General features: G+C 40.7%; 1 protein-coding gene across 1 annotated transcript; it reads left to right on the forward strand.

Annotated features, from left to right (window-relative positions):
* The first annotated feature begins 322 nt into the window (after positions 1-322).
* GPALPP1 (GPALPP motifs containing 1) lies at positions 323-11823 on the forward strand. Its single transcript, XM_018071454.2, has 7 exons — positions 323-495; positions 1521-1616; positions 5466-5574; positions 8258-8392; positions 8616-8780; positions 9203-9301; positions 11501-11823. The coding sequence occupies exons 1-7, from the start codon at positions 323-325 to the stop codon at positions 11717-11719; spliced, it is 996 nt and encodes a 331-aa protein (XP_017926943.1). The 3' UTR covers positions 11720-11823.
* Positions 11824-25726: the final 13903 nt, after the last annotated feature.

The following is a 25726-nucleotide window of genomic DNA, read 5'->3' on the forward strand; positions in this document are numbered from 1 at the left end:
TCCTGTTCCAGAAGACACTCATTTAGTAATGGATTAGTATAATTCAGGGCAGGTTGTTCATTGAAATACGGTGATGAAAAAAGTAACTTGTAGAATTTTGTTTAGATATCTTCTCTAAATGCCAGACAGAACAGTGATTGAATAAACTTAATTCCAAGTAGATACATATTTTGGGAATGCCACGATAGATCATGCTCATTTGAAATGTTTAATAAATATACTTATTAAACCTGGTCTGGTAGAAGGTTCCCTGCCCATGGCAGGGGGGCTGGAACTAGATGATCTTTAAGGTCCCTTCCAATCCAAAGCACTCTGTGATTTTATGATCCCAAATAACTCTGAATGTTCAGTTGCAGGACCAGCACTGCCTCCAGGCTACAAAAGCAGCTGTAGCTCAGAAACTCCTGACAGTGAAGACGACTCGGAATCTCTTCCTCTACCCAGAAATGCAAACAGAGATTCTGAAGAGGAGACAGAAGGAGATCCAGCATCCAAGTGAGTATGTTCTTACGTTATTTGTATGTTTACCTTGTATTGCAAATTAAATGTGTCTGTCTAAATTATGAGAAAGGGACAATGGTGTGTAAAAAAATAAAAAGGTAAACTCTGTACCTGTATAAGACTTTTGATTACATGTTCTGCATGTTCTTTGTGGTCCAGAATGTTAAGCTGACCTGTTTGATACCCTACAGTGGAATTAAGTTATTTGGGGCAATCAGATCTCTGTGTTTACATGTCTTATTTTAGTTTTGTAATTTTGGTGTTTATACTAAGGACAGGCACCACTTATCATGTACATATTTGGTACTGTTTTGCCCTGTTTTTATACTAGCTATCATTGAGAGGCCATAAAAACTATTTATGGGCATGAATTTATGCATTCAGTTAAGTCAACTCTAATGGGAAAAAATCCCTGAATTGTTTAGCAAGTAATGGGAGAATGCACATATTCTCATTTGGTGGGTTGATTACTCACAAGTGCTGTGTTTAGAATTTGTGTGTGTTTGTTTTAGGCATTGTGTAAGAGACCTGAAGGTCATTTTGCCATCTTAATGAATGTTAGAGTAATTATTACTCACTTTTTTCTTGTTTTCTTATTCAATAGTTTTTCAGTTAATTACTGGGAAAAATAGTACTCAAAATGCAGACAGTGTATAAAAATGGAGAAAGAAGTGTGCTGAATTTGAAATTACTTTGGGACTAGAAAATGGCATTTCAACATTAAGAATGCTTTTGCTGTAGAAAGAAGAGTAGTATAATGTGGTTTTTTGGATTTTTTTTTGTTTTTATTTTTTTTAAATTTTATTTCTAAATGTCAGAGCATTTTTGGAATGAAGCTTAAGCTCCCAATTTTTTAATTGCTTCAAATTATTTTGGATCCTTTTGCATTGTTTCCTTGGTAACGGTGGATATTTAGTACATAAGACCATCTGAAATAATTTTATGTAATTTTTCCTTTTTAAATGTAGATAATTGCTATGTATGTCAAGGTAATTATGAAGTGAAATCTGTATTTGCAGAAAGCCAAAAAGAATTCTTGAAGACGATGATGATGATGGCTTTTTTGGGCCTGCTCTTCCTCCTGGATTTAAAAAACAGGATGATTCTCCAGAGAGGTAATTAAAATGGAATTATATTCAGATTCTTTTCCTTAAAACACCATTATTTTAGATAAAATATTTTGTGTCACTATTGCAGAACACTTCAGTTGTGCACTTCAGATTCAGATGATTAGAACTAATTCTTCCTCCACATTCTGAGAACAGGAACAGCATTCCCTTGAAACAGAACACACAGCCCTCCTAGACCTGGTTGGAGAGAAAAAGAACAAATGTGAATTGTCTCAGATGTATTTTGAATGTCAAATTTCTTCCATTTCTTTTGATAGGTCTCAGATGCAGAAAAAACCCCAAATTGCAGGTATGAGGATCCATAGTTCTGTAGTTCATTCTGATCTGTGGGGAATTAGGGCAGTTAGCTTTTGTGTGGTGCAACACAGTGCAGACTATTAGAACTGTCATTTGCTAATACATCAAGGATTATTGTTTATGTGTCTCCAGGTACAAAACTCCTCTGAACAGTGTAGGTTTGTAGAAAAGAAGCTGTCAGGTCTAAGGAAATAAGCATTATTTATGGTCTCTGTCAGAAAGCTTTCCATTTGGTTGCACACGATTATAAAATACTTCCCAAAAATACCTATTTATGGATTTTCTATGCAGAATTCAACCATGTCTCACAGCCTTTTAGTCTTTACATCAACCTGTGCACTTCCTTCTATAATTTGAAATGATAATCCTTAGTAAAATTGGTGCTTCCAAGGGGATGCTTACTGACGAAAAGTACAATTCTCTTGATCACTGTTACCTTCCTCAGAGCAATGGGGAGCTGGTAGATAAAATAAAGCAATACCTGCTTGTCAGCGGTGAGTTTTCAGTTCTAGGAAGGTGACTCAGTTTATTGTTGAACTGTGTATGTAGTGTACCATCTCAAAGGAAATTTCCAAGTTAAATGTTTTTTCAGTTTTGATAAATTTTTATGATGCTTGATGCAGCTATGATGCAGCAGTTAGAAACTGCTTAAACTGCTGGAATACGGCAGTTAGAAAAACAAGATTTATGTGACCAAGGTTATTTGGAAGTATCCTCTTTGTGTATATTTGGTTATACTTTGCTGTAACCAACAAACTCTTTTGTATTGTGAGTATCGTGCTCAGTGGGCTTGTTTGGTGCTTTGATTTCCTTTTTCTAGTGTTCCGTATGCACAGTGTGTTATTTTAATTATAAAATTTTGGAGGTCACTAAAACTAATGGGATCTCACATTAAGCAAATAAATGCTTTTAACTTTTAATATCAGCAGAAGTAGCCTTCTTGCTTTCTTGAGTTTTGACATGAATACTCGTGGTAGGAAAAGAAGAAGAAAAGAAGCCTTGTAGTTTGAAGGTTAGGGAGTTGAGCACTAACACCCATTATGTAACCTTTGTCTTTTGTATGTTGGCCCAACTTCTATTTTTATTTATTTTATTTCCAAAATGCTGGATAACTTGCATTTACATTGAGGCAAGAGTCTGCTCTGTGTCTATGAGTATGAGAGATTAAAGCAGTAGAAGGCACTTGCTATCTTTTTTCCTGCCTCACCGTACAACTGCTCCTAGCACACACTGAGAAAGCAGATTGAGCAGAGCTGTTTTGCACCCAGCCTGATTCCCTAAATAGGTGGGAAAGATGTGATGTATGGGAAGAGCCTTGTCTGTCTTCCACCCCTGTACACCTGGGAGTCTGGTTGCACTGACACACTGAGGTGTGTAAGCTCTGCGGGGCAGAGACACTGCTGCTGACTATGTCCCTGCTGCATTGCCCTTAGCCTTGAGCAGATTGCAAGCTGACAGCCGACCATGAATAATTGAAACAAATGCAGGCTGTTTGTTTCAGTGTATGGACATACTGTTTATTAGTTTTGTGTGACACACTCATTCTTCTAGAAAAGCTTTTGTTCTGTTACATCTTTTCCAGACTTGTCAAAGCAATATATTCATGATTAGGGGCAGCTCACGTGGCAATTTGCAGCTTGTTGAAAATGGTTTGAATCATTCCAGCATAAAATATGTATGTGAAAAGATTTCCTTCAACTCTGGAAATTATATTGCTGTTTATCAATGTTAGACAGAAGTGCAGCACTCGTAAATATTTCTGAAGCGTTCACACATCAAGGTAAAGAGAGAAGGTTGTCTTAAAAAAAATTGTGTTATACATCAGAAGAATGCTGAAATGCCCATCTTGAAACATGCATTAACAAGGACTCCCAAGTCCAACAACAGGAGAACGTTCTTTGCCATATATGAAATGCAATATTCCTTAAATTAAAGCTCAGTCCATGATGAGTTTGGGGGGTGTTTTTGAACATGTATATATAGGTACTGAAGCTGGTAACAGCAGTAAAATGTGTTTTACAGCATTTTATTTAGATTGACTTCACCTATCGAGAGACCCTTTGGACATCCAGGAAGCTGTCAAGAGTCATGTCAGCTGTGTACTGCTGACAAGGCATAGCATTATTCATGTGTGGGGGGGAAAGGCATAGCATTATTCATGGGGGGGGGAAGTGTAAGAAGTGGAAAGTGTGGGAAGGATGAATATGGGAACCATTTTTCTATTCCTTTGAAGAGCCTCCGAGCTGTAACAGAATCAAGACAGAGCATGTGAGATTGATTGTTTTGCATAGGTTTCACAGATACAACCCACAACATAGATATTCGTATATCTTTTAGTAGAAAGCTTTTTTTTATAGGTTGGTTTAACTGTCTCTTCATGCAAAATAAAGGTACTTATATACTGAAATAAGAGATTTTTTTTTGGCTGTATCTCTATTGGTTTAAATTCAATCTCTTTAAGTTATACTGGAAATTTAAAACATGGTTTTAACAACAAAGCAATCAGAAAGGAAGGGAGGAAGATAAAATTGCAGCAGCTAGGTGGGGGTGGAACTTCATATTTAACCAAGATTTCTTGCCTGAGTTTGAAACCTCACCAGTGCCCTTGTCCTGGCCTGAGCTCTTATTTGTTGCTCTTGTTTGTATATCTGTTAGCTCTTCATCAAGACTTTCTGATTTTTATTTCCCCAATTTAAATCCTGACAATAATATCACTACAGCAGGGCTATAGTGATTAGCTTATGTGGGATGGAGAAGAAGACCATAATTAGCAAATTCACATGTCGTTACATTTGATCACCCTAAAGCTCAGAACTGAAGATGATCATAAACAAAAATCTTTGCTGATACATTGTGAGGATACTGTCACCTGGATATTTCTTCAGGTGACAGTTGTTTGGGGTTTTAATTAGCTTTTATTAGCTTTAAAGAACATTATGGTGGATTATTAAGAGGAAGTCACATACAAAAGACTTTCAATACTGCAAACACAGTTTGTAGTATTCTTTGAATTGTTTTCACCGTTGAAAAGAGATTCTCACATTCCTGTGTTTGTGGAGACAACTGAATTAAATTGCTTGCAGAGCTGCTGTCAGTGAAATTACCTGTAATCACAAAACTTTCCTTCTCTGATCCTCACTCCAAGGGAAAATAAACCTAAAATCAGAGAGTTCACTATTTCTGTTTATTGAAGGGCACTGAAACTGTGGTGCAAGACAAGAAGAACAAAGTTGGATTTGTTGCTAGAGAAGGAGGAGAAGGGCTTAACACCTTTCATTGCTCTTGAATCTGGTGAAGGAAGCTAGGGAAGAAAAAAGTGGATTTCCTTGACTATATGCTGCAACTTTCCTGGGATTTTTTTGCATCCCAGCTGTCTGCACAGACCCTCCCAAAAACTGGAGACACTCTTACTTAGTTATTTCTGTGGTGTGTGCATAGGGGGCACACTTGACATTGGGAGGAAGGAGAGTCACACTTTGCATCAATATTTGACTTCTATTTCTATATTAATCTGCTACATTTTTTTCCCCCTTCCAGGCCCATTATAGGTCCTGCATTACCACCTGGCTTTAAGAGACCTTCAGAGGACACCAGGAGTAGCAAATGTTTCATAGGACCATCTGTTTCATCAGAACTCAGTCCTCAGGTTTGTAAAAACAGAAGCCTTTTGTTTAGTAATGGTTAAACAAGTTGCAGCCTGAAAAAGACTACTAGACATACTTATCAGGATGACAGTTTAATTTTGGACCAGGAAGTGTCTGGAATATTTTTGCCTGGGTCAAATACTGAAGCATAACAAAGCCTTAAAAACAAAAAGACTGGTCTGGTTTGTTGTGCTTTTGCTGTTAGATAGATGGTGCACTCACTGAACACGAGCGATCTAGACATCCTAAACTGCAGTCACAGTAATTCTTCCTAATATTTTTCCATTATTTCTTTTGTTGTGCCATCCTTAACAAGTGAACATCCTGGAAAAGTTCAGAGTTTTAAAGGCATTAAAGAAGTAATGAAACCTATTAGAATGAAAGTATTTCCCTGTAGTTCCAGCTTCTACTCCTTTGCTGATGGGGGAGGAAAATGATCAAATGTTTCACAAATCTTCACCTCCTTAAAGATGTTTATTATTGGCTCCATTAAGTAAGTTTATCTAGAAGAATACAATCAAGAATGGTGTTATAGTGTCACTCTTTGTTCTTATCAATAGCAAGATAATACCTGTAACTGGGTATGAGGTGGTGCAGGACAGTGATATTGACACAACTTTTTGGTTTGTGTTTTTTTGACTGTTCCATCAGATTAGGTAAAAACTAGGTAGAAGTTTTGTAGTCTGATACCAAAATAAAGCATGTGCTACTAAAGAACATTCAGGACTAAGATATGTGATAAAATGCAACTAGAAGTATGGGGAAAATTCAGCACCCTGGACGTGGGCCTCCAGTACCATTCTGAGGGATCCGAATTGTCTATGGAAGGGGCTGGCAGACAGGGAGCAGCACTTCAGAGAAGATTGCACCCTTCTTGAGCAGCACCTCTGGCAGGATACCCTAAGGCACCAAAAATGGTGCTGGATACCAGTGCTTGGGAAATTGAATCTCTCTCATGCTATGATAAAGTGAATATTAATTCCTTGTGAGAACTCACCGTTATTTTGTTTCATTTCAAAATACTTATATTTTTACATTTAACTCCCAGACACTGTGGGAGATGCTAGGAAGCAAGGATGCAAAGGCTGCTCTGAAACTTCACTTTTTTGGTTAGTAGTTGCAAAGCATATAATTTTCCAGCCTCCTACAGCGAATGCTGTCGTAATCCATCACGAAGAAAGATTATCTGACATTTCTGAGATACTCATCATCTTATAACTCCAAATAACAATTAAGCAATTTATCATAGTGACAAATCTCTTGAGGCAGGGATGTCAAAACTGGTCTGCTTATATATTTTGCAAACAAAAAAGTCTCTTTTCTTATAAATACATCCTCTAGCATCAGCTTTTTTACAGCTATTACAGAACTCACCTTTTTTCTCTTCCTAATAATGATCTTTTTCTTACCACTTCCTAGTAATACTCTTTTTAAAATTTTTCAATTTGAGCAATTTTTGTTTATTTTGTTTTAGTTTATTTAATTATTTTATACTGTAGTACATCTTTAGAGGCAACTTATTTCATGCTGACTCTTCACTCTGTATTAGTGAATATAATGAATTGCCACTTATGTATTCTCAAGTAATGCTTTGTGCTTCCTGACTACACAGCCTTGTCATGCCTATTCCCATTGCTTTATCACCCACATTCCGACTGTGGCTAAATATTTGCTCTTTTATAGATATTGGGCACCTGAGCTTTGCTTCCAGGGTACCGTGGCATCACCATTTTCTGTCTAGTTTTGCCTCCATCCACATCTGTATTGTTTGAACTTGGAAGGAGGGACCTGTGAGCTTTCTGTGCAACCCCTGGCAACTACAAAGATTCTTATAAATCTCTAGTCCCTTACAAACTTAGTTTTTTGAGCCCTTCTCCAAATAATTGCTTAGAATGCAATGCCAGAATCACAGAATCATTAAGGGTGGAAAAGACCTCCAAGATCATCAAGTCCAACCTCTCACTGATCACTTGTCAACTAGACCATGGCACTAAGTGCCACATTCAGTCATTTCTTGAACACTTCCAGGAATGGTGACTCCACCACCTCCTTGGGCAGCCCGTTCAAATGTTTGACAACCTTTTCAGTGAAGAAATTCTTCCTGAAGGGATCCTGAAGGGATTGAAGAAGCAAATGACAGAACCAAGAGATAAGACTGGCAGATGCTGTACATCCAGGAGCATAGTACCATGCATGCCACTGTTACCCTACCTTGCATGGTAATCTTTCTATCATCCTTACAGAATCTAAGCTCGAGACAGTTCTTGCAGTGTGAAATTGTGATCCTTATTATGGAGATGCATCCAAATATTGCTAGTGATGATAAAGCCCAAAGTATCGAAGATGTATCCATGCGTGTTTCAAGTCTGCCTCCAGCCACAGAGGCTGTGTGGCCGTGTGCAGAGCAGTGTAAAGCAGCAGGACTTCGTGTACTGCCACTGTCCTCACCAGCCGTCTTGTCTCAGACAAGAGATGGTGCTTTTGGCAAAATGGAGACTAAGCATCCACGTTGCAGGGCTAGAACAAGTCTCATCTGGAGTTTTAATCCAGATTTTTGTTGTCTGACAGATGCATTGCATTAGGTTTATATGTTCTTCTAGACAAAATCATTCTAATCCTGTAAAGCTAAAGTGTTTCTTGATGCTCTCGGCACTATGGTTGAGGAAAATGTTTTGTTTTTGGAAGGTAACAGATAGTAGCGAGGAAGAAGACAATCTTATAGGCCCAATGCCTGCAAAAGGACCGGTGGAGTCTGATGTGACTGAAGAATTTGAACGCAGAGCTCAGAGAATGAAAGAAAAACTTACTTCAGCAGACAGCGTAAGTTGGATTTCTTAATTTCTAATAATTTGCTGGTTTGTATTTGTCTTTTTCTTTGCCTGTTTCTCTGTGAACCCAGTTGCAGTTCTGCTTGAGATGCTAAGTGTTTGCAGTTGTTAACACAAAGAAAAATCCATGATTTCTGCTGGAAGCTAAGAGATTCCGACAGTAATTTTTGATTTTGCTTTTTTTATTTCTCCCTGCCCCTATGTCTTTTGCAAAGAATGAACCTAAGCAAGTTACCAGGGAATCATGGATGACAGAGCTTCCACCTGAGTTGAAAAGTTTTGGATTTGGCCCAAGAACATTCAAGAGACGAGCTGATGACACATCAGGCGATAGATCTATTTGGACAGATACTCCAGCTGACAGAGAGAGAAAAGCCAAGGTGAGCATTTTTTCATTACTCAAATACACTTGCAGGCAATATGTATGTCGTTGATGTTCTGTGAAAAAACAAATAAAGGTACCCTGGGGTGTTACATGAAATTTTATTTCCCAGATTTTTCTTTGTTATCAAAATTTACTAATTTAGGCTGAAAAGTAAAGGCACTGAAAGAACAGTATTAAGTATAATTGATATTCATTTATTCCTGCTCCCTTTTGGAGTAGTCAGATACTCTGTATCAACTCATTGAATTTCCAATTAGCGTGTCCAGTTTCTTCTTCTATCAAGCTGAGCAAAATATATCGAGTGGGCTCCATCTTGAGCTGTATCCTTCAGGATTGATTAAAGTAGATATAGACTTCTTTGCTTTTTACTTCAGACATTCTGATTATTATAGTGTGTGATTTGCTTCTACTCATCAGGAAAGAGAAGAGGCAAAAAAGTCAACGAGTAAGGATAAGGAAGAAATAGTGTTATCTGGGAGGGACAAGAGACTCATTGAGCAAGTGACTTCATACAATGTAAGTGTAATCACAAAATACTTCCTCTTCCTGTATTTCCTTTAGTTCTTTACTCTTTTCTTCTGGTTCTCATTTCTAGTGCTGCTGGTTCCCATGGTGATGCCACCACAGTTTTCCCTTTTAGTGCCCAAACCTACTGCTGTTTTAAGTCATTAGAACATATGCCATTGACTTCAAAAAGAGTAGGATTGGGTCCTCTCCAAAGTGACAGAATTTGGGTTTGTATATATTGTCTCAGTTTTAGATGGTGCTTTCCTTAAATCACCCTCATGTCAGGACATGGTTGCTGGGAGTAGGCAACCTTAATTTAAATATTAGCTTGCTTCAACACATTACCAGCATCCCAAGAATAAAACAGTGGTGGGGGTTTAACTTGTAGGACAAATATGCATTAACCTAAAAGAGGCTTGGTGGGCCAAGCAGATCAATGTGTTAATTACACTACGTCATTAATTACATTAACTGCTCATTACAGCAACTTCCTTACATGTAGTTTTCCTCAATCTCTACATGAGCAGATAATTTTCACAGACAGATGTTGATTACTAGAAATCTGAACTCCGTGTCAAATTTCCTCACTTTTCTGTCTACCAGCCCTGTCCACTGGAGTGTATAGACTGTTGCCTGCCTTACAGCTGTTAGTTGCAGTTCTTCCCTGATGTACGGCCTGAACTCTTATGGAAGGCAGTCTGGTCTCTTGAGAGTATAATTAACTTGAGAATCACAGCCTTGGTGTATTTTACATGAATTATGTTTATCTGGCTCTTCTAATAATTTATTTGTAGTTCATTAAATCACATGTCCCTCTTGACTTAGAGACTTGCAAATCTGGTGCTATTAGCATTCTGCCTTAAATTTCTTCTTTACTGTTTGATTCTACTGTCACTATGAATATAGTAGAATAATTTTTGTGTAAAACTTGGGTTTTGCTCTCTACCATTGACAGAATAAAACATACACAGGCCTTTACTGTCTCTAAGGTTAATGGAATTCTCTCAAAAAAACTGGAAGGCATCTTGTTTAAGGACAGTGTTTCTTGGGTTGTTTTGTTGGGGGGGTTTGCTTGTTTGTCTTTGGTTGTTTTGCTTTTGGTTTTGTTTTTCTAATTAACTCTTTTCTGATTTTCAGGTGGTTCGTTATGGGCTTTGTCTTTTACAGTTTTTTCCTCTATTCTTTACTATTTCTGACATTTACCAAGGCTACTTTCCTAGAACAGGAGCTTTCATTCTTAGAATAGTTTCTTACAGTTTATTCTCTCAATGCTGATGTTACATACATTCTCTGGTGCAATTCTGTCAACACTGACACGGTTATACCTTGAATAAGTATTGTCCATTTTCTGTTTTCCATGACAATAATTTCTTATGTCATGTATGAACTATTATTTGTATGTGTGATGAAGTTAGTGTTTGCACAGGAAGTAAAGGAAAATGAACCTTTGGAATAAAAATCACGAGAAAAGAGAGCTGCTCATCTTTTGCACTTTCTGATGAAAGAATTGGTTTGGATACACAAATGCACTGTATCTGAGTACAGGATGGACCACATGGTGTTGTGAGGACTAATCCTGCTGCTGTGTGAAATCAGCAAAAGTTTTATGTTGTATTTGGGCTGGATCATGCTCTTTAAGAAATGGAACTTAAGCCCTTGGCTTGGCAAAACACATGCTCTAGCTCTAGCCTGTGACTTTGTCCTGTAAGCTTTCAACAGATGATTCAAATTTAGGAGCATACATTAAAAAAACCACTGTAGTGCATGAAAGTAAGATCTAAAGGGTATTTAGCTTATTCCTGCCCCAAGCAGTGACCAAGCAGGTGCTTAGGGGATGCATATAAGAAACTAGGCCTGTGTGTTGAGATATTTCTCTTGATGTCTTCATTTTTCTCTGCTAATAATGGCAGAGCAACTCTTCTATTTCTTTTGCGTTATTTTTATAATTTATCTCCATTGTGGAGATTCAACAACATTCTGGGCATCTAACATCAGTGAATTATTAGTATTTTACTCAGCCTAGACAAGATTGCTCATATTTTCTGCTCCATGTGTGCTAAATTGATGATTCTATATCCAGTTACTAAGCTGTCTTCTTTTTCTAGAATTTTTAGTCTTCCTCACTTCAATCTTTACATTCAGGTTTTCTATATGTTGTTCATATTCTGCAATAGTTTACTTCCTCTTCTTTCTTCTCATTATTTCCAGGAGTCAAAGAGGTCAGAATCTCTCATGGACATACATCAGAAAAAGCTGAAGAGCAAAGCTTCTGAAGAAAAGACCAAACCTCAAGAAAGAAGGCCATTTGACCGAGACCAGGATCTCAAAGTCAATCGATTTGATGAAGCACAGAAGAAAGCTCTTATAAGAAAATCCAGAGATCTGAATAGTAAATTTGAGCACAGTAAAGGCAATATGTTTTTATAAGATAAAAGCTTTTTTGAAGTCAATTAAACTTTGCATACTTAATTTTTGTAAGTATTTTTCTGTAAATATTTGTATGCAAAATAAATATCCGTATGCAAAATAAATATCCTGATGTTTAACTATTTTTCCTTGTCTGTAAATATGCTGTTAGGGAGGATCACCTGTACTAAAACTAACCTAGTAAAGGAAAGTCCTGGTATAGAAAAAGATAATGTAAATTTGCTACTTTAAAACTTTGATATGTATATTTTTTTGTTGTTAGTATATACATAATTAATTAAAATAGGTGTTATTTTAAGGAGTGCTAGATTTGATCTTGAAATGCAATTGGCAGTTTTGCCTTTTCTCCTTCTGCACTTAAGATATTCTTGTTGAGCCTGACCTGGAGGTCATGGAAAAATCCCCCTTAGGCTTGTGGGCAGAACATTGCTTGCCTGGAGTTCCTGCTGGGGAGTATAAACTCAAATGGCAGCTTTTATATCTACCCAGTGTTTTTATTTATGTGAATGTCTGTCTGTAAATAAATACAGGTTTATATATACAGTATAGTTTCTGTACTATATCAGGAAGAGCTAGTGGTAGCAGAAGTAGTAAAACCTTGAGGTTTTCAGATTTAGTTGTAAAATAGTATATGAGAAGACAAAATCTAATTTGAGTTCCAATTTTTAAGGCTTGTCAGCAGAAATCCATCTTTTTTTAAGCAAATGCAACAGGAAAATCAAAATTAAGCTGATTTTGTCAGTTAATTTGCAGAGCAGAACAGCTCTTCTGTATCAAAAAGGAAATAAATCTGACATTTAAAAAAGCTTATATTCATCCTTAGAGTTCTTTACCTCTTCTCTGTGTGAGCAGCAGGAAAGGTTGCTAAACACTGGAACAGGGCTGCCCTGGGAAGTTGTGGAGTCACTACCCTGGAGGTGTTCAAGAAATGACTGGACGTGGCACTTAGTGCCATGCTTTAGTTGACATCCTCAATCAAAGGTTGGACTTGATGATCTCAGAGGTCTTTTCCAACGCAATTGATTTTGTGATTCTGTGTTACTCAAAATTAGACTTGTACTTTCACCCTTTTTGATTTGAACAGTGCTTGGGGTCCTTTTTAGGGAGTTACTGAAATTATTGATATGTGGAAATAATTTTATATATGAGATGCTGGTAACTTGTTTGGAAGTATTGAATACTGTGGGGTTTGCTGTAATTTAAAAAAAGGCTGCCCTGATAGATGGTGCCTGGGTTGGTTCACATTAATGGAGCAGTGGCCTAACAATCCCCAGAAACGAATGGCTAAAAACTTGGTCTTATTTTATTGCACATGGGCCTGAGCCCAAGCCACAGGCTCTATGGGCTGAGAAGTCTTGGAGAGTTTCCAGTGTTGCAAATGAATGCTTACATAGAATGTATTTAGATACTGCTTTTTCTTTTTTAATAGACAATTTATTTTGCCTCTGAAAAATCTGCTACCTTCAGGAGGAAGAGAGACTAATTTCGTATTGTATTTTCTTTTTCTTTAATCCATTTTCAGTTTCTGAGCCTTTTGTTTTGAGGTGAGAGGAGGGTTTAAACAAGGGCTATTTATTTTTCCTCTCCTAATACAGACTTCTCTTAGTGCCTCCTACTTTTTTAACTCAGCCAGCAAGGCCTCATTAGATTTCTGCTTTCCGAGCAAATATAGATTTCTTAATTGGAAAAGCAGTATTAGAAATGTTTGGGGTTTTCTCAGGAACTGAAGCGATGACAGGGTAAGCATGATGTGACTAGCTAAATCTTCACAGTTGACAAAAGATTATTTCATGAGCACGTCGTGCAGTCCTCACTTAGACAAGTCTGGAGCAGGGATGAGGGCTGCTTGTATGAAGATTTTGTTGTTGTTATGTGCTTTGTTTTCGTTTTTGTTCCTTGGTCCCTCCTCCTCCAAACTGAGGACCAGTCATCAGGTGGCTAGACCTTGCCATCCAACTGGCTTCCTGCTGTTTGCTCTCTGCCCTCCCCAGCTCCATTACAGTCTCCTGCCCTCTCCAGGGATACGTTTGAGTGGAGGCTCTGCAATGTTGCTCAAGAGGAGAGCTCTTGTAACAGGAGTGCAGGCAGGCCCTTTGCGGTCCTACATTATACCTCTTGTATGTGGGACGTGTGGTTTTAATTAGTGAAGCCTTGATGAGAACTGGAAACTTGTTTTCAGTCATCTGCTGAATCTTTTCTTCCCTGCTTTCAGGCAGCCTCTCAAAGACTTGATGAAATCCATGTTACAAACTTGGGAGAAAGTGGAATTGTTGAGAGCTGAAGTTAAGCTTTTCATTACTTTGTGTAAATTGAGTGAACCTTTGAATTGCCCTAATATACAAACTCATCTCCTCTTACCCATGTGAAGCCATTCCCTCAAATAGCCATTAGAACAAGCAGTAACTCAGTAAATTACAAGCTTTATAAGCTTTTGTGGGAAAAGATGAGGCATCCTCTACAGTTTGGACAAGTTGTAAAGCATTTCTGCAGAAATGTTAGGGGGTGATTTTTCAGAATCTCATTTGAAAAACCAGAATCTATTTCATAGAAAATCCTCTCCATAATTACTATGTAACATCTCTGGTAACCAGCTCCCAACACAGATTTAATATATGCTATTGCTATTCTGCAGCGCCAGCCTGTGTCACAGCATATTGACTCCAGGCATATCAGGAAACCCTGTTTTGCAAAAAAAAGTGGCAGGGAGATGTGAAGAGTCTACCAGCCTAGATTTTAAAGTGCTTGCCTTTGGTTCGTGACGTGCTTTTTAATACTGATGTTGAAAATTTCTGCTCAAGAGTAGGATCCCCCTCCTTCTGAAATGTTAAATAGGTGTGTAATTCATAGTGTGGTCAATAAAAAAAAGGCTTTTGTGGGAGGCATATGATAAATTGGAAGTTTAAAAGTAATTTTAAGGAACATTATCTGTTAATAAGAAAAAAGGAAGAAAAGAAAGAAAACCAACCCTTGTTGAGTCTGCTGTTACCAAGGAACAATTAAAAGCAATAAAGGCATTTCAAGAAAATTTACTGATTTCTTTACATCTACCATGATGTTTGAGCTGGAAAATTTTGTTAGAATATGATATAGTAATACCCGAGTAAAATCCCTATCTCTGCTCTTTTGATGTGAACACCTATTTGTGGAGAGTTATTTTTTACTTCTGCTGTTGGTGTTGCTGGATGCCCTGTGCATGCTGGCTTTTCTGGATGACCTGCACTTCCCAAATAATAAACACCAATAGCAATGCATTTTATTGATGGTTTTGATGGCATCATGTTGTTGGCAGCAAAGTGGCATTGGTGAAATTGCTTTCTTCTAGAAACATTGAGATGAAACATTGATATATTTCTGTCCACTAGGAGAGGGGGTTTTATGTATAAAAGAAGTTTTTAAATGCTCCAGAGGACTCCAAGAGTTCAGAGCTAATTGAGCCTGGGGACTTGTTTTGTTTCTGAAATGAAAACCTATTGTTATTTTTGTCCAGCCAATTATGAATCATATGTTTATTTAAGAGTAATATAGCATTAAAAATCAGAATCTGTGAACATGCATCCTCAACCTCTGCCACCCTACCTGCATACAGTGCATATAGTTGCTAATTGTGTGATTACCTAATTCTCAAATAAAACACATGCATGTGATTTTCTGTCCTTATGAATTGTGTGCAGTGGCTTATATGCTAGGGAAAAAAAAACCACAACAAGTTATGCAGTGTCTTTCAGCCAACATCTTTGGATTTTTCTCATGTGCTTACAAATGAAATGGTGTCTTTTTACATAAGGAATGCAATGGCAGCTCCCAGTCGTTGTGCATCTGTGAAATGCATCTTCCGTATGCTCCCAGCTCTGGCAGATGAATGGGAAGTGGTGACCCTCAACAGTAAGTCACCCGTGTGGCATTTCTGTCCTTTCCAAATGTGACATGGAGGCTGAGGCATTACCTGTTCAGAGCTGATTTTTTTCATAGCAGCCACTTCTGGGTCCTCCCAAAGTGACCATCACTGCAACAGGCAAAAGCCTTTCTTCATCATCCCATCTTCATTTCTTGTGGTTTCAGTCATCTGTTTCCTTACACTGGTCTTTAAACCAGTAGTAAATCCCATTGCTCTTAGAAATTATACCATTTTGAATCAGCATGGCAAATCAAGCCTTATTTTTAAAAAACAAAGTCTTCCTTTTAGAGTGGGAACTTAAGACTCTAGGAGACAGCAGCACAGACTGTCATTTCAGCAGGAGCAGCTGCAGCTGTGACTTCTTCCAAATAAGTATTCCAAACATAAATCTTCAGAAAGAATTCTCATAAGCAGACTTTAGAGGAAGGGGGAGGAAAGAAGTGGCTGGGCCAGGCTCTCGGCTGCTTAACATAGCAACCACTTGCTTCACTTCATAGGGCTGTAGTCACTTGTCCTTGCACATGTACACCTGGCCAGGGGTTTGACTCTTGAAGAGCCTCTCTCCCTACCTTTGCTAGTACCCGAGCTGCTGCAAAACACCTTGTGTACATCAACAAATACTTTTTGCTACATCTTAAGTTGTGTGAACCCTGGAAGAGCCCTCGCAGCTCTCCCCATCACTGGTCCTGGAACAAGCCAGTTGCAGAGTTTTGTGGCTACTGCTTTGTGTTTCCTAGGATATGCCTTTAGATCTTGTGGGTTTGTACAGGCTTGCCACCCATCAGCTTAGATCAGGAAGGAATTTGTCTGAGCCCAGACAAGATGGGGAGAGGAGAAGCGTTATTACATCAGCCACAGCTCAAGGAAGAGAAGACCCTTTGCCCACTGGAGCTTGATAGACGGGTTTATGGTAGAGCAGCAGAACTGTGGCACAATCCTGACCCTGTCAGCTGCTCTGGTAGAGTCCTGCAAGCCAGACTTTTTTTCAAACAGCAGAAATTCTGGAGCAGGAGAGCCCCACGAGTACATGTCTGCTTTCCTTAGCTTGAGCAGCAGCCCTATTGCTCAGTAGGACCCATTTCTTCATTAGCCATGCCCCTTCCTAAATAAACATCTTGAAGACACTTCTATTTAGTGTCTGGCCAGACAGCCTAGGGGGGGCTCACACAGCACTATTGGGCTGGATCCATCCTGGCTGCTTGGCTCATATCTCTGTGGCATCCTACAGTCTACACAGCATAAGTTGGCTTAGGTCCACCATGACTTCTTTTTATTAATTTTTTAAGCATTTAAGTCTCCAAAGTGAGTGTTCTGAATCTGGCTTGGTTTATGTTACAGAGCCATACTGCTTTGGCTTGGAGTCTGGGGCTGAGGAGGGAACTATAAGTCCTCTGAAGACACTTGAGTTGTCTCCCTGGTGAGGATGAAGGGAGACACACAAGCACGTGTCCACCCAGCCAATGCTAAAAACCAACCACCTCCCCTCCCCCTTAGCACATCAGTACTGGGGATGGGAGGACATCCCTGGGGGAACCTAGGCCTCCCCTACCAAAGGGACACCCCCAGCTGTGTCCCCCCCTTTGGTCCCAGGGAGGTCTCATGGTGCTGCCTTGCCAGGCACCACCTTGAATTGCCACAGCACAAGCTGCCCCACAGAGCCAACCTCCTTCTCTTCCTAATAGTATTAGGAGATGTTGCAGACACAACCATGTAGTATCATAAACTCTGCCTTCAAAGGAAATTCTGGTGTGGCTCCTCTTTCTTGTCCGTGTTGGTTATAAATAAATCAGAAAACTCTGCTGTCCAAACTGCACTGGTTGTACATGTGGTTAGGACATCAAATTTCAAGCCCGTTAGGTGCATCTCTGCATGGCTTTCATTTCCATCACTGGTGACATACTTTAATTAATGTTTTCCAGAGGTCATTGTCCCTGGAAGAGGCCAGAAGCCTAAAGGAGCTGGAGAGACGTAAGCATAAAACAGACCCTGTGGCCTGCAGTCCTGGAAGTGGTGTCCTTGTAAGCATTATTTGCTATTAAGAAGCATACCCTTGGAAACTGAAGAGGTTTTCCTTTTTTCTGCACACTTGACCAGAAAAAAAAAAAAAGCTCCTGTGACTTAATCATTTCCTTTTGACAAGAAAATGTTTGTGAGGACTTAACACATCTTCCCATAAGCTGCAGTATGACAGCGCAGCTTCAGTGCCAGGCCTTGGCTAAAGCTAAAAAGGCTGTTGCAGAACAGGAATATAGTGATTGTAATTCTCCCCAGTCCAGCCTCTAAATGAAATGACAGCCTCTGGGACCACACTCAGGCTGCTGCTGCTCCAGACCTGCAGCTACTTGCAATTCTATGTAGCGATGTCAAACATTTTCTGTTTGCATATAACATATATGGTATATTCCATGGAATATACGTAGCTCTAATACCGCACAAAGTTAAAAATTATTCCCTAAAGGGTTACTTCAGAAATATAAAAATTTTCACTGTTTTCTCTTCTCTGCAGTTTAGTCTAAAACTTATTTCACATGAGTCTGCAAGACTGCCTTGTAAAGATTGCATTTGAGGTGTCTTGTAAAGCTTTGCAATGTGGCTTCGTCTCGAACTTCATTATGGCAGAGCATCGAACATAGGTAGGCTTTCTTTGGGTGAGACTTTGCAGAAACTAAAACTATCACATTGTTTCTAATTGAGGAAGATAATATATGAAGGATATCCTGCACTACTTTGAAAGTGTTCCGTACAAATACAGCAGAAGGAATTCAAAAACTGAGGATGGCTACCCCTCTATCTGACAGTTAATGGTGGAGCCCTTGGCAGCCCAGTGGACTGTTTGCTTCTGAGCCTTGTGGAATTCCCATGCTTTAACATCCCCTCCTGGTTCACTCTTTTGATTAACATTACCTTCTAGTGATGGATGATCTTTATCAGGAAACAAGCATGGCCTTCTTGTGTCTCTGTTCCAATCTGTAGATCTGAATTGTACCTCTTTCACATTAGTGCAATCCATACATTTTGTGACGAACCTGTGTCTCCGCAGAGCACTCAAGAGCCCAGAGCAAGAAAAGCCTAAGGGCTTTGAAAGGAAAAATTCTTGCCTTTGGAGTTGTGATGAATTTAAGGGTTCAGATCTGTCCTGCTGTGCTGACAATTGCTTCTTCCTAGCAGGCTGGTCTCCCCACCTGCCAGAGAAGCCTGCTGCCCCATTCTCTTCTTCTCTGACATCGGGTTAGCGTTGAAGACCACTAATGGTATGTGGACATGTACATTTACATAGAGGCAGCTGTCCTTGGACACAGCATCCTGTAGCTGCTTCCTGACCCCCTGCTCTGCTACCCCATAGCTGGTACCTGGACGTGCAAGCCCCTGGCTCAAAGCCCTGCTGCTGCAGTGTTCAGCCCTCTGCCGCTGCTCACCAACCAGTCCAGGATCACGTTTGCTGTGCTCACACACACCCACTCGGACAGAAAGCACACTCTGGTTTTACCAGACAAAAATAGGTTTTAATGAGAATACAGAACGGATTGGAGTGATCACATGCAGGCAGGGCTCAGGAAGAGCATACTGACCTGCACTTTCTATACTCTTTTTTTTCTGACACTTGCTCCTTTCCAATCCACCTCAATTCTATCCTTTCCCCTCTTCTAATCCATCCCCTAACATCCTGAACTAAGTCCTGTATGTTCCCATAGCTCTCAAAAAACATCCCAAAACATGCTTTTCCCACAACATCTCACAATGAGTCTTGTACACATCATCTTGTTGTAAGTACCTTTAGGTGTTTCTTCATGACCCACAAGAAAGTCACATGCTTGGTCTGCAGGGCCTCACACAGGGTTGTCCACAGAAACAAGAAAGATGATAATAGTGGGAGATCCTGAATGCCATTCATCATTCAGAAGGGGACTCTCATTGTGTAACTTTCGGGAGTTATATATATGTTTGGGAATAGGATCTCCAGAACTCCAATAGAGGCTGGTGTTGGAAAAGGAACTGGGCTCCTTGTAAGAAACAATTTTCATAGGACAGGACAGAAGCTGGTTCTTCCCCTCCTGGCCATTCCATACCCCATGTCTGCCATTTACTGTGATTTTGAGTTATATTTGTTGGCATCTTCCTCTTCTGCCTGACTTTCCCCTCTTTCCATTGCACAATACATGATGGAGTTGTGGATGGCACATTGGCCTCATGGACAAGAAGGACAAAACAAGGTCAAATGCGTGAGCCATATACTAAGCCATGGGAGCAGAATCCTGTTGCAGCAGTGGGAGGTCTGGTTCCATCTTAGTGGCCATCATGGACAATTGCTGCACAGTGCTTAAGGAAGAGTGAGGACTCTCCACCTTACACAGAAGCTGAGAGAATTGACACTGAGGCCATGGAAGACTAATGATCCTTTCCACTTTTTAGAGTTTGCTTTTTTCTGTTCAGCTGCTTTGTACCTCTCCTTGAAGGTTTGGCTGGACTTAGAGGTACATCTGTGAAAGCAAGCAAGTCCACTTTCTCACTGCTGTTTCCCAGTGCAGCACACCGCCCCACGCCTAGTGCCCCACAGCACCAGGAGAATCCAGAGTGGTGGGTTCCCATCTGGGAGGAAAAGGCATGATGGAAAAACAGGAACTTACAGAAAGGAGACCAGCCTGATGCTGGTGTGTACAAAGCCCAGAGCCTCACGGAAGCTGTCCAGAAGCCATCAAGGTCTTGCTGCGGTTTCCAAGGCAACTTCCATCTTCCACCACCCAGGTGAGGCTCAGCTTTTATCATCATGCAAGCAGAATACAAATAGTGGGTCTGAGGTGGAAAACAAAATGCACACAAAATGCCATGTGTTACCCCAGTTGCTCTGCTAGTAGTTTCTCACCTTCCACTGTTCCACGTCTGTCCACTGAGGAAAAGTGCCAGGAACAAGGAATCCATCTATTGCAGCTGAACCTCCATGACTCATTTGCTGCCAGAGGGAAGTCAGGTAATTCAAAATTACCTTAGGTGGCTTTCCAACTGGAGTTGCGACTCAAGAGCCCAGGGACCTCATTAATGGACAGCTCCTTGATGCCCACAACACATGGATCTGACCTTCCATATGTGCTCACCTGAGAGGATCAATGAGTCCTCCAGCTGGCATTAGCACCAGCTGGGCTTGACTGTTGCCTCAAGGCCATCTCAGGATCTTCCAGGGACATAAAAGAGTGAAGGCCTCTCAGACTTCATCTCCATGGCAACCATGGGAGACATGGACTACTGTAACAGAACCGAGTAGCTCCTCATGCATACAGTCACACAGGTCAGTTGCTACTCACCTCTGGGCCACCTGTGACAAAAGCAACTGGGTTTTAATTGCCTCTTCAACATGAGAGAGGAAAATAAGAGAAGTGAGAGGATGCGGTCACAGCCATGTGCCATACTTTAATTCTTTGATGTACTCATTATTGTCCACAAAAAGAGAGTTTCCAAGAGCAAAGAAACCAAGGCCATCGCCAAAGACTTTGGGCAGTTCTTCCTGTCATTATCATGCTGTGCACAGACAGGGAACTCACACCAAAAATGCCAGCTTTCCATAGAGCCCATGGACACACTCCTGGATTGTGATACTGTTGCTTCCCTCTAACACCTTTTCACAACACAGACCTTGCCTCAGAGAGGGATGCAGGTGCCAGACAGAGCCTATTAGGGTAGAATCTAGCACAAGACCACCAACTCAGTGCTGAGGGTTATGGGGGATGCTCTTGAGGAGGTTTCTGCTCAGTATTGATGCTCTGGCAGGAATAAGTGCATGGCCAGGAACCAGAAAGGTACCTAGCAATGACATGTAATGCAAATGTTGCCTAAAAAACTGCCAGCGAGAAGCCCTCTTTTCCAGGTATTTGCAGCTTTTCTGGAACGTTCTGTCAGCTGGCATTACCTATTCCAGGTGTCAGCTCTGAACCACCCACAAGACTCCGCATCACTTTTCTTTTTCAAGTATTTCAGAGTATAAACTTCAGTAGCACTGCGAATATTAAAGCGTTCCTAGCTCTGTGTTGTTAAAAAGCTTTGGTTTGGAATATGGACTTAAATTTGGGAGAGGCAAATTTGGGAGTCTCACCAGAATCAGGAGTATTTTTTTACTTTTTAGCGAATTGACCCCACCTACAAGTCTTGGACCATCTCGAGTCCCAAATGCTGAGAAGAGATGGGCTGGAGCCTGAGGAGCAGCTCCCTGAGACCTCAGGTGATTCTGTATCCCTAGACAAGGGGGTTGTCTGAGATCTGCTTCCCCAGCCAGGGGCTGCAGCAATGCCGGGGTGAGTGGATCTGCGAGCAGTGAGACTGTCCACCCCACAAGATCAGGCTTCTCCATTTATGTGGCTGGGCTGGCCAGCAGGAACCAGGTGGTCTTGTCCATTCCTGGGATGAAATGATGAATCACCATCAGCTGAGGCAACCAGTGAAATTTCTGTCCCATCCCCATTTGTCAAATTCTGCTCATCAAGGTCCTGGAAAACTGGGTGTGGAAGGAGCTACTCAGTCATCTACCAGTTGGGGATAATTTTCACTAACACTGGGAGATGGGTACAGCTTAACAGATTGATACCTCCTGGGACATGGACAAGTGAATTTGGAACCTCTCATCTGGCTTTAGGCACATAGGAAAAGCAGGGATCCCCACCAGCATCCAAATATCAGTAGCAAATGAGATGAAACATGACGCAGGCAGCTGAGGCATTATCCTATTTTGACTCCTGCACACCCTCAATTAGCAACCGAGCAGTCTTGATTAAAAAGTCATATTAAAAACTCTTCACCAGGAGGAATTCTTGGTTTAGCAGCTAATATAAGACAGCAAAGATCTGCCAAATGATCAGGAGTTTGAAATGCACTAGGCACAACTTTGCAAAGGCAAAAGAAAGCTGCTTTCTCAGCCTGTCAAAAGATACAATCTTCAACTCTTTGTATGAGTCAGCTGGGATGAAGTGCTTCCAACAGACAACACTTCTTACAGTGTGTTGTTCTACCTCTGATCTCCCAGTCCTGATTCTCAAAGAAAATTCTATAAAACATTTTTCAGGTAAATATGGGAGCTGTATTATCTCATCCCTTCCCTGAATACTAACATTTTTGAATAAGTTACCATCCTCCTCTCTGCACCTTTTCCAATAATCAATTTCTCAGTGCTCTACATCATGCTGCTATTATTCCACAGATTACCTGCATCTCTTTTCCCCTTAGGAGATAACTACCAATATTGTCTTTATATTCCAGAGGTGCTGTCAGATGTCTAGCTCAGACACAGGTCTAATTAAACCGAGAACAATTGTTCCCCATGTGCAGTTAGGTTTGAAATTCACCTCACCTTTCCTGAGGAGCGTACATGCCCAAAACCTCATCTGCTTTCTCCAGCTATATTAATTGGCCTCACAAAAGTTATTGCACCTACCTAAAAATCTTTAACTTTAAACCTTTGGCTCTAACAATACTGCCACACCAAAAGGCTTCACAGGCTGCAAATAGAAGGGACAGCATGCAACTGGGCCTGGTTCATAAAAAATAAAGGTATAACACTATGACATGCTTTACAGAGGATCTTAAATTCTGTTTCACAGGACACGGAGGGGTTTGAGCACAAGTTTAAAATTGGTGTTCATCTTTGACTAGCAACATTGATCCATGGCTACAAACCCCTGTGCAGCTCAGCCTCCTCTTCACTCCTTCAGCCCCTGCCTGGAAGAAACACCACTTCTTCATAAGGCTCCTTTCCATAAGGGAAGCAGCATCCAAGTTGCCCTTTCACTGATCCTCAGTTTCCCATCTGTAGAGGTAATGGTCTTCCTCTGTCTTGGAAAGACGGGTTCAGGCTTAGCCACTCCAGGCTGCTGTCCCTCCATCCTGCTTATCCATTGCTCCTCATGTTTGCTCCTGACCATGGCCACTCTCTCTCCAGAGAGCCACCTGCACTGCTCTCCCCCAGAGGTTTGTACAGCATCTCACTGTCAACTTACTGCATGAGAAGGACCAATACCTCCCAGGGCAGCTGCATAAGTCTATTGCACATTTCCACAGCAGGAGAGGACTTGAATCTCTTCCCCTTGAAGCCAGGCATCCTGATTGGGAGCTTCAAAGATGGCTTACCCCGTGTTTGCAAAGCCTTCATGCTTTTGTGGCAGCAGCTGCCACAGCAGATCCCATGGAGAAGGAGTGCTGCTCATGGAAGGCAGCGGGCAGGGCAGAGGCTGAGGGACTCCCCATAGTGTGGGCCAAGCCAGTGTTGTCACACTGCCCCCATGGGAAGCGCTGACTGTGTGGGTCTGGGCTGTGCAAAGAAGCAAGGAGCTCTGGGACCAGCGGGTACCCAGTCTTCAGTGTCACCATGATACGTATTTATCCCATTTAAAGAACCATCAGAGGAGTAAACTTTGACTGCACCCAAGTTTTTAATAAAGCATGGAGATCAGCTGAGGCTTTTCTCATACCTGGAGTATTTTAAGCATCTCCTCCCTCAGGCTGCTCTGTTAGCTCTGAAGGGCTGGGTTTATACTTCTCTTGCTCTCTCTTACCAGATCTCTAGCAGGATGTCTTTCCTCAATTGGACCTTTAATTTCCATATATTTATGGCAGTATAGTATCTTTAGGATTTAGCTGAAACTGGTGGGTGGTTTCAAAAGCTACGGAGGGAACGACTGTCAAGTAGACACACACCTACACAGACAGCATGACCCCAGGGGCCTCCCTCCCACAGAAAAACAAGCTAAATGCTATGTAGTCATGACATTCAAGGCTCTATTGCAACGCTGAAACATAGAAATACAGCATAATGGTGCATGAGCAGCCTAAATTTTGGCCTCTTTTGTTTGGCTACTTGACTTTGCAATTTTAATGACTCTTTCAAGGAAGCATTTTTATATGCAATGCAGCACTTTGTGAAATGGCACATTAACTTTGATAGACTATGTTTAGGTGGGGGAAGATCCCTTTTAAATTTCTAGTGATTTTCACCTTATTTGCATTTTTCCCCACACACACTCTTGCCCACTAAGAGTAGATTCTCAAACTCATGCAAAAATTCACAGAGGATCAGCAATGCAAAAGCTGTCCACATCTTTGTCCCATGCCACAGATGATGGGAGGCCAATGAGTCTGATCCTTGCACAGACAGGCCTATTGAACTTGACAGCACCACTTGTGTGCAGAGAGATGACTCACTTGAGTAGAGGCTGTGGGATCTGCCCCTAGTTGTGGAGACACTTAGCAAATTTGCTATTCTATAGCAAATACTGGCTGTTCAAACAACACTCATGTTTCTATTTTCTGTCACTGTTTACAAGTACAGACTAACAACTGTGGAAGAATGGAAATCTGCTACCAGCCAGTGGTCTCCCAGAGCTCTCAAAAGCAGTTGACAGAAGCTACATTATTGGTCAGAATGGACAGTTGCTTTAAATACCTTAAAAAGAGATGTAATTAGCTACCAGAGATATCACATTTCCTAAGAGGAAGGTAAGTATCTGGCACTTTCTCTAGCAGGTTAGAGCAGTAATTATTAGTGTGGAGACTTAGACACTGACTCTTATCTTTGACAGGTTGTCAACGATTTCTGAGACTAGGGAAGTATCATGTTTTCAAAATATCAGCAAATTTTCTAGTGAAGAGCTGCACAGTTATGGGTGCTTAACTGCAGCACCTCTTAATGGCTATCAGATATAATTTGCACTGTCTCTCAGCAGAGGCAATGGATGGTTTAACGTCCAGGCCTTTTGTTCTGTACAGACATATCAGCTAAACACTCATTGGGCCCAAGGGAAATTGCTACCCATTCTTTTTACATTTGCTTCTCTGGGTGTGAAATCTCCTGCTACTCCAACAGCCATTTCAAAGTCCCTCATCAAAACCGTAATGGTGGTTCAATCAACAATGTTTTACAGGAGAGAAAATCACTTGATCCACAAGTACTCAAAATGGAGTTCATGCCAAACTTACAACTTATCAAAGCACGAGGGCATTTCACATGATCTGCCTTGATCTTCAAAAGCTGAGTTTTATTGAGCAGTCATCTTAATGATTTCATGTTGTCCACCTTTCTAATATAGCAGTGGGCTCCTTTTTTTAAAGGATTCTGCATGCCTAGAAAGCCCACGATG

The sequence above is a fragment of the Manacus vitellinus genome, unplaced genomic scaffold (assembly GCF_001715985.3).
Source record: "Manacus vitellinus isolate BGI_N305 unplaced genomic scaffold, ASM171598v3 scaffold_2_pilon, whole genome shotgun sequence".
NCBI lineage: Eukaryota > Metazoa > Chordata > Aves > Passeriformes > Pipridae > Manacus > Manacus vitellinus.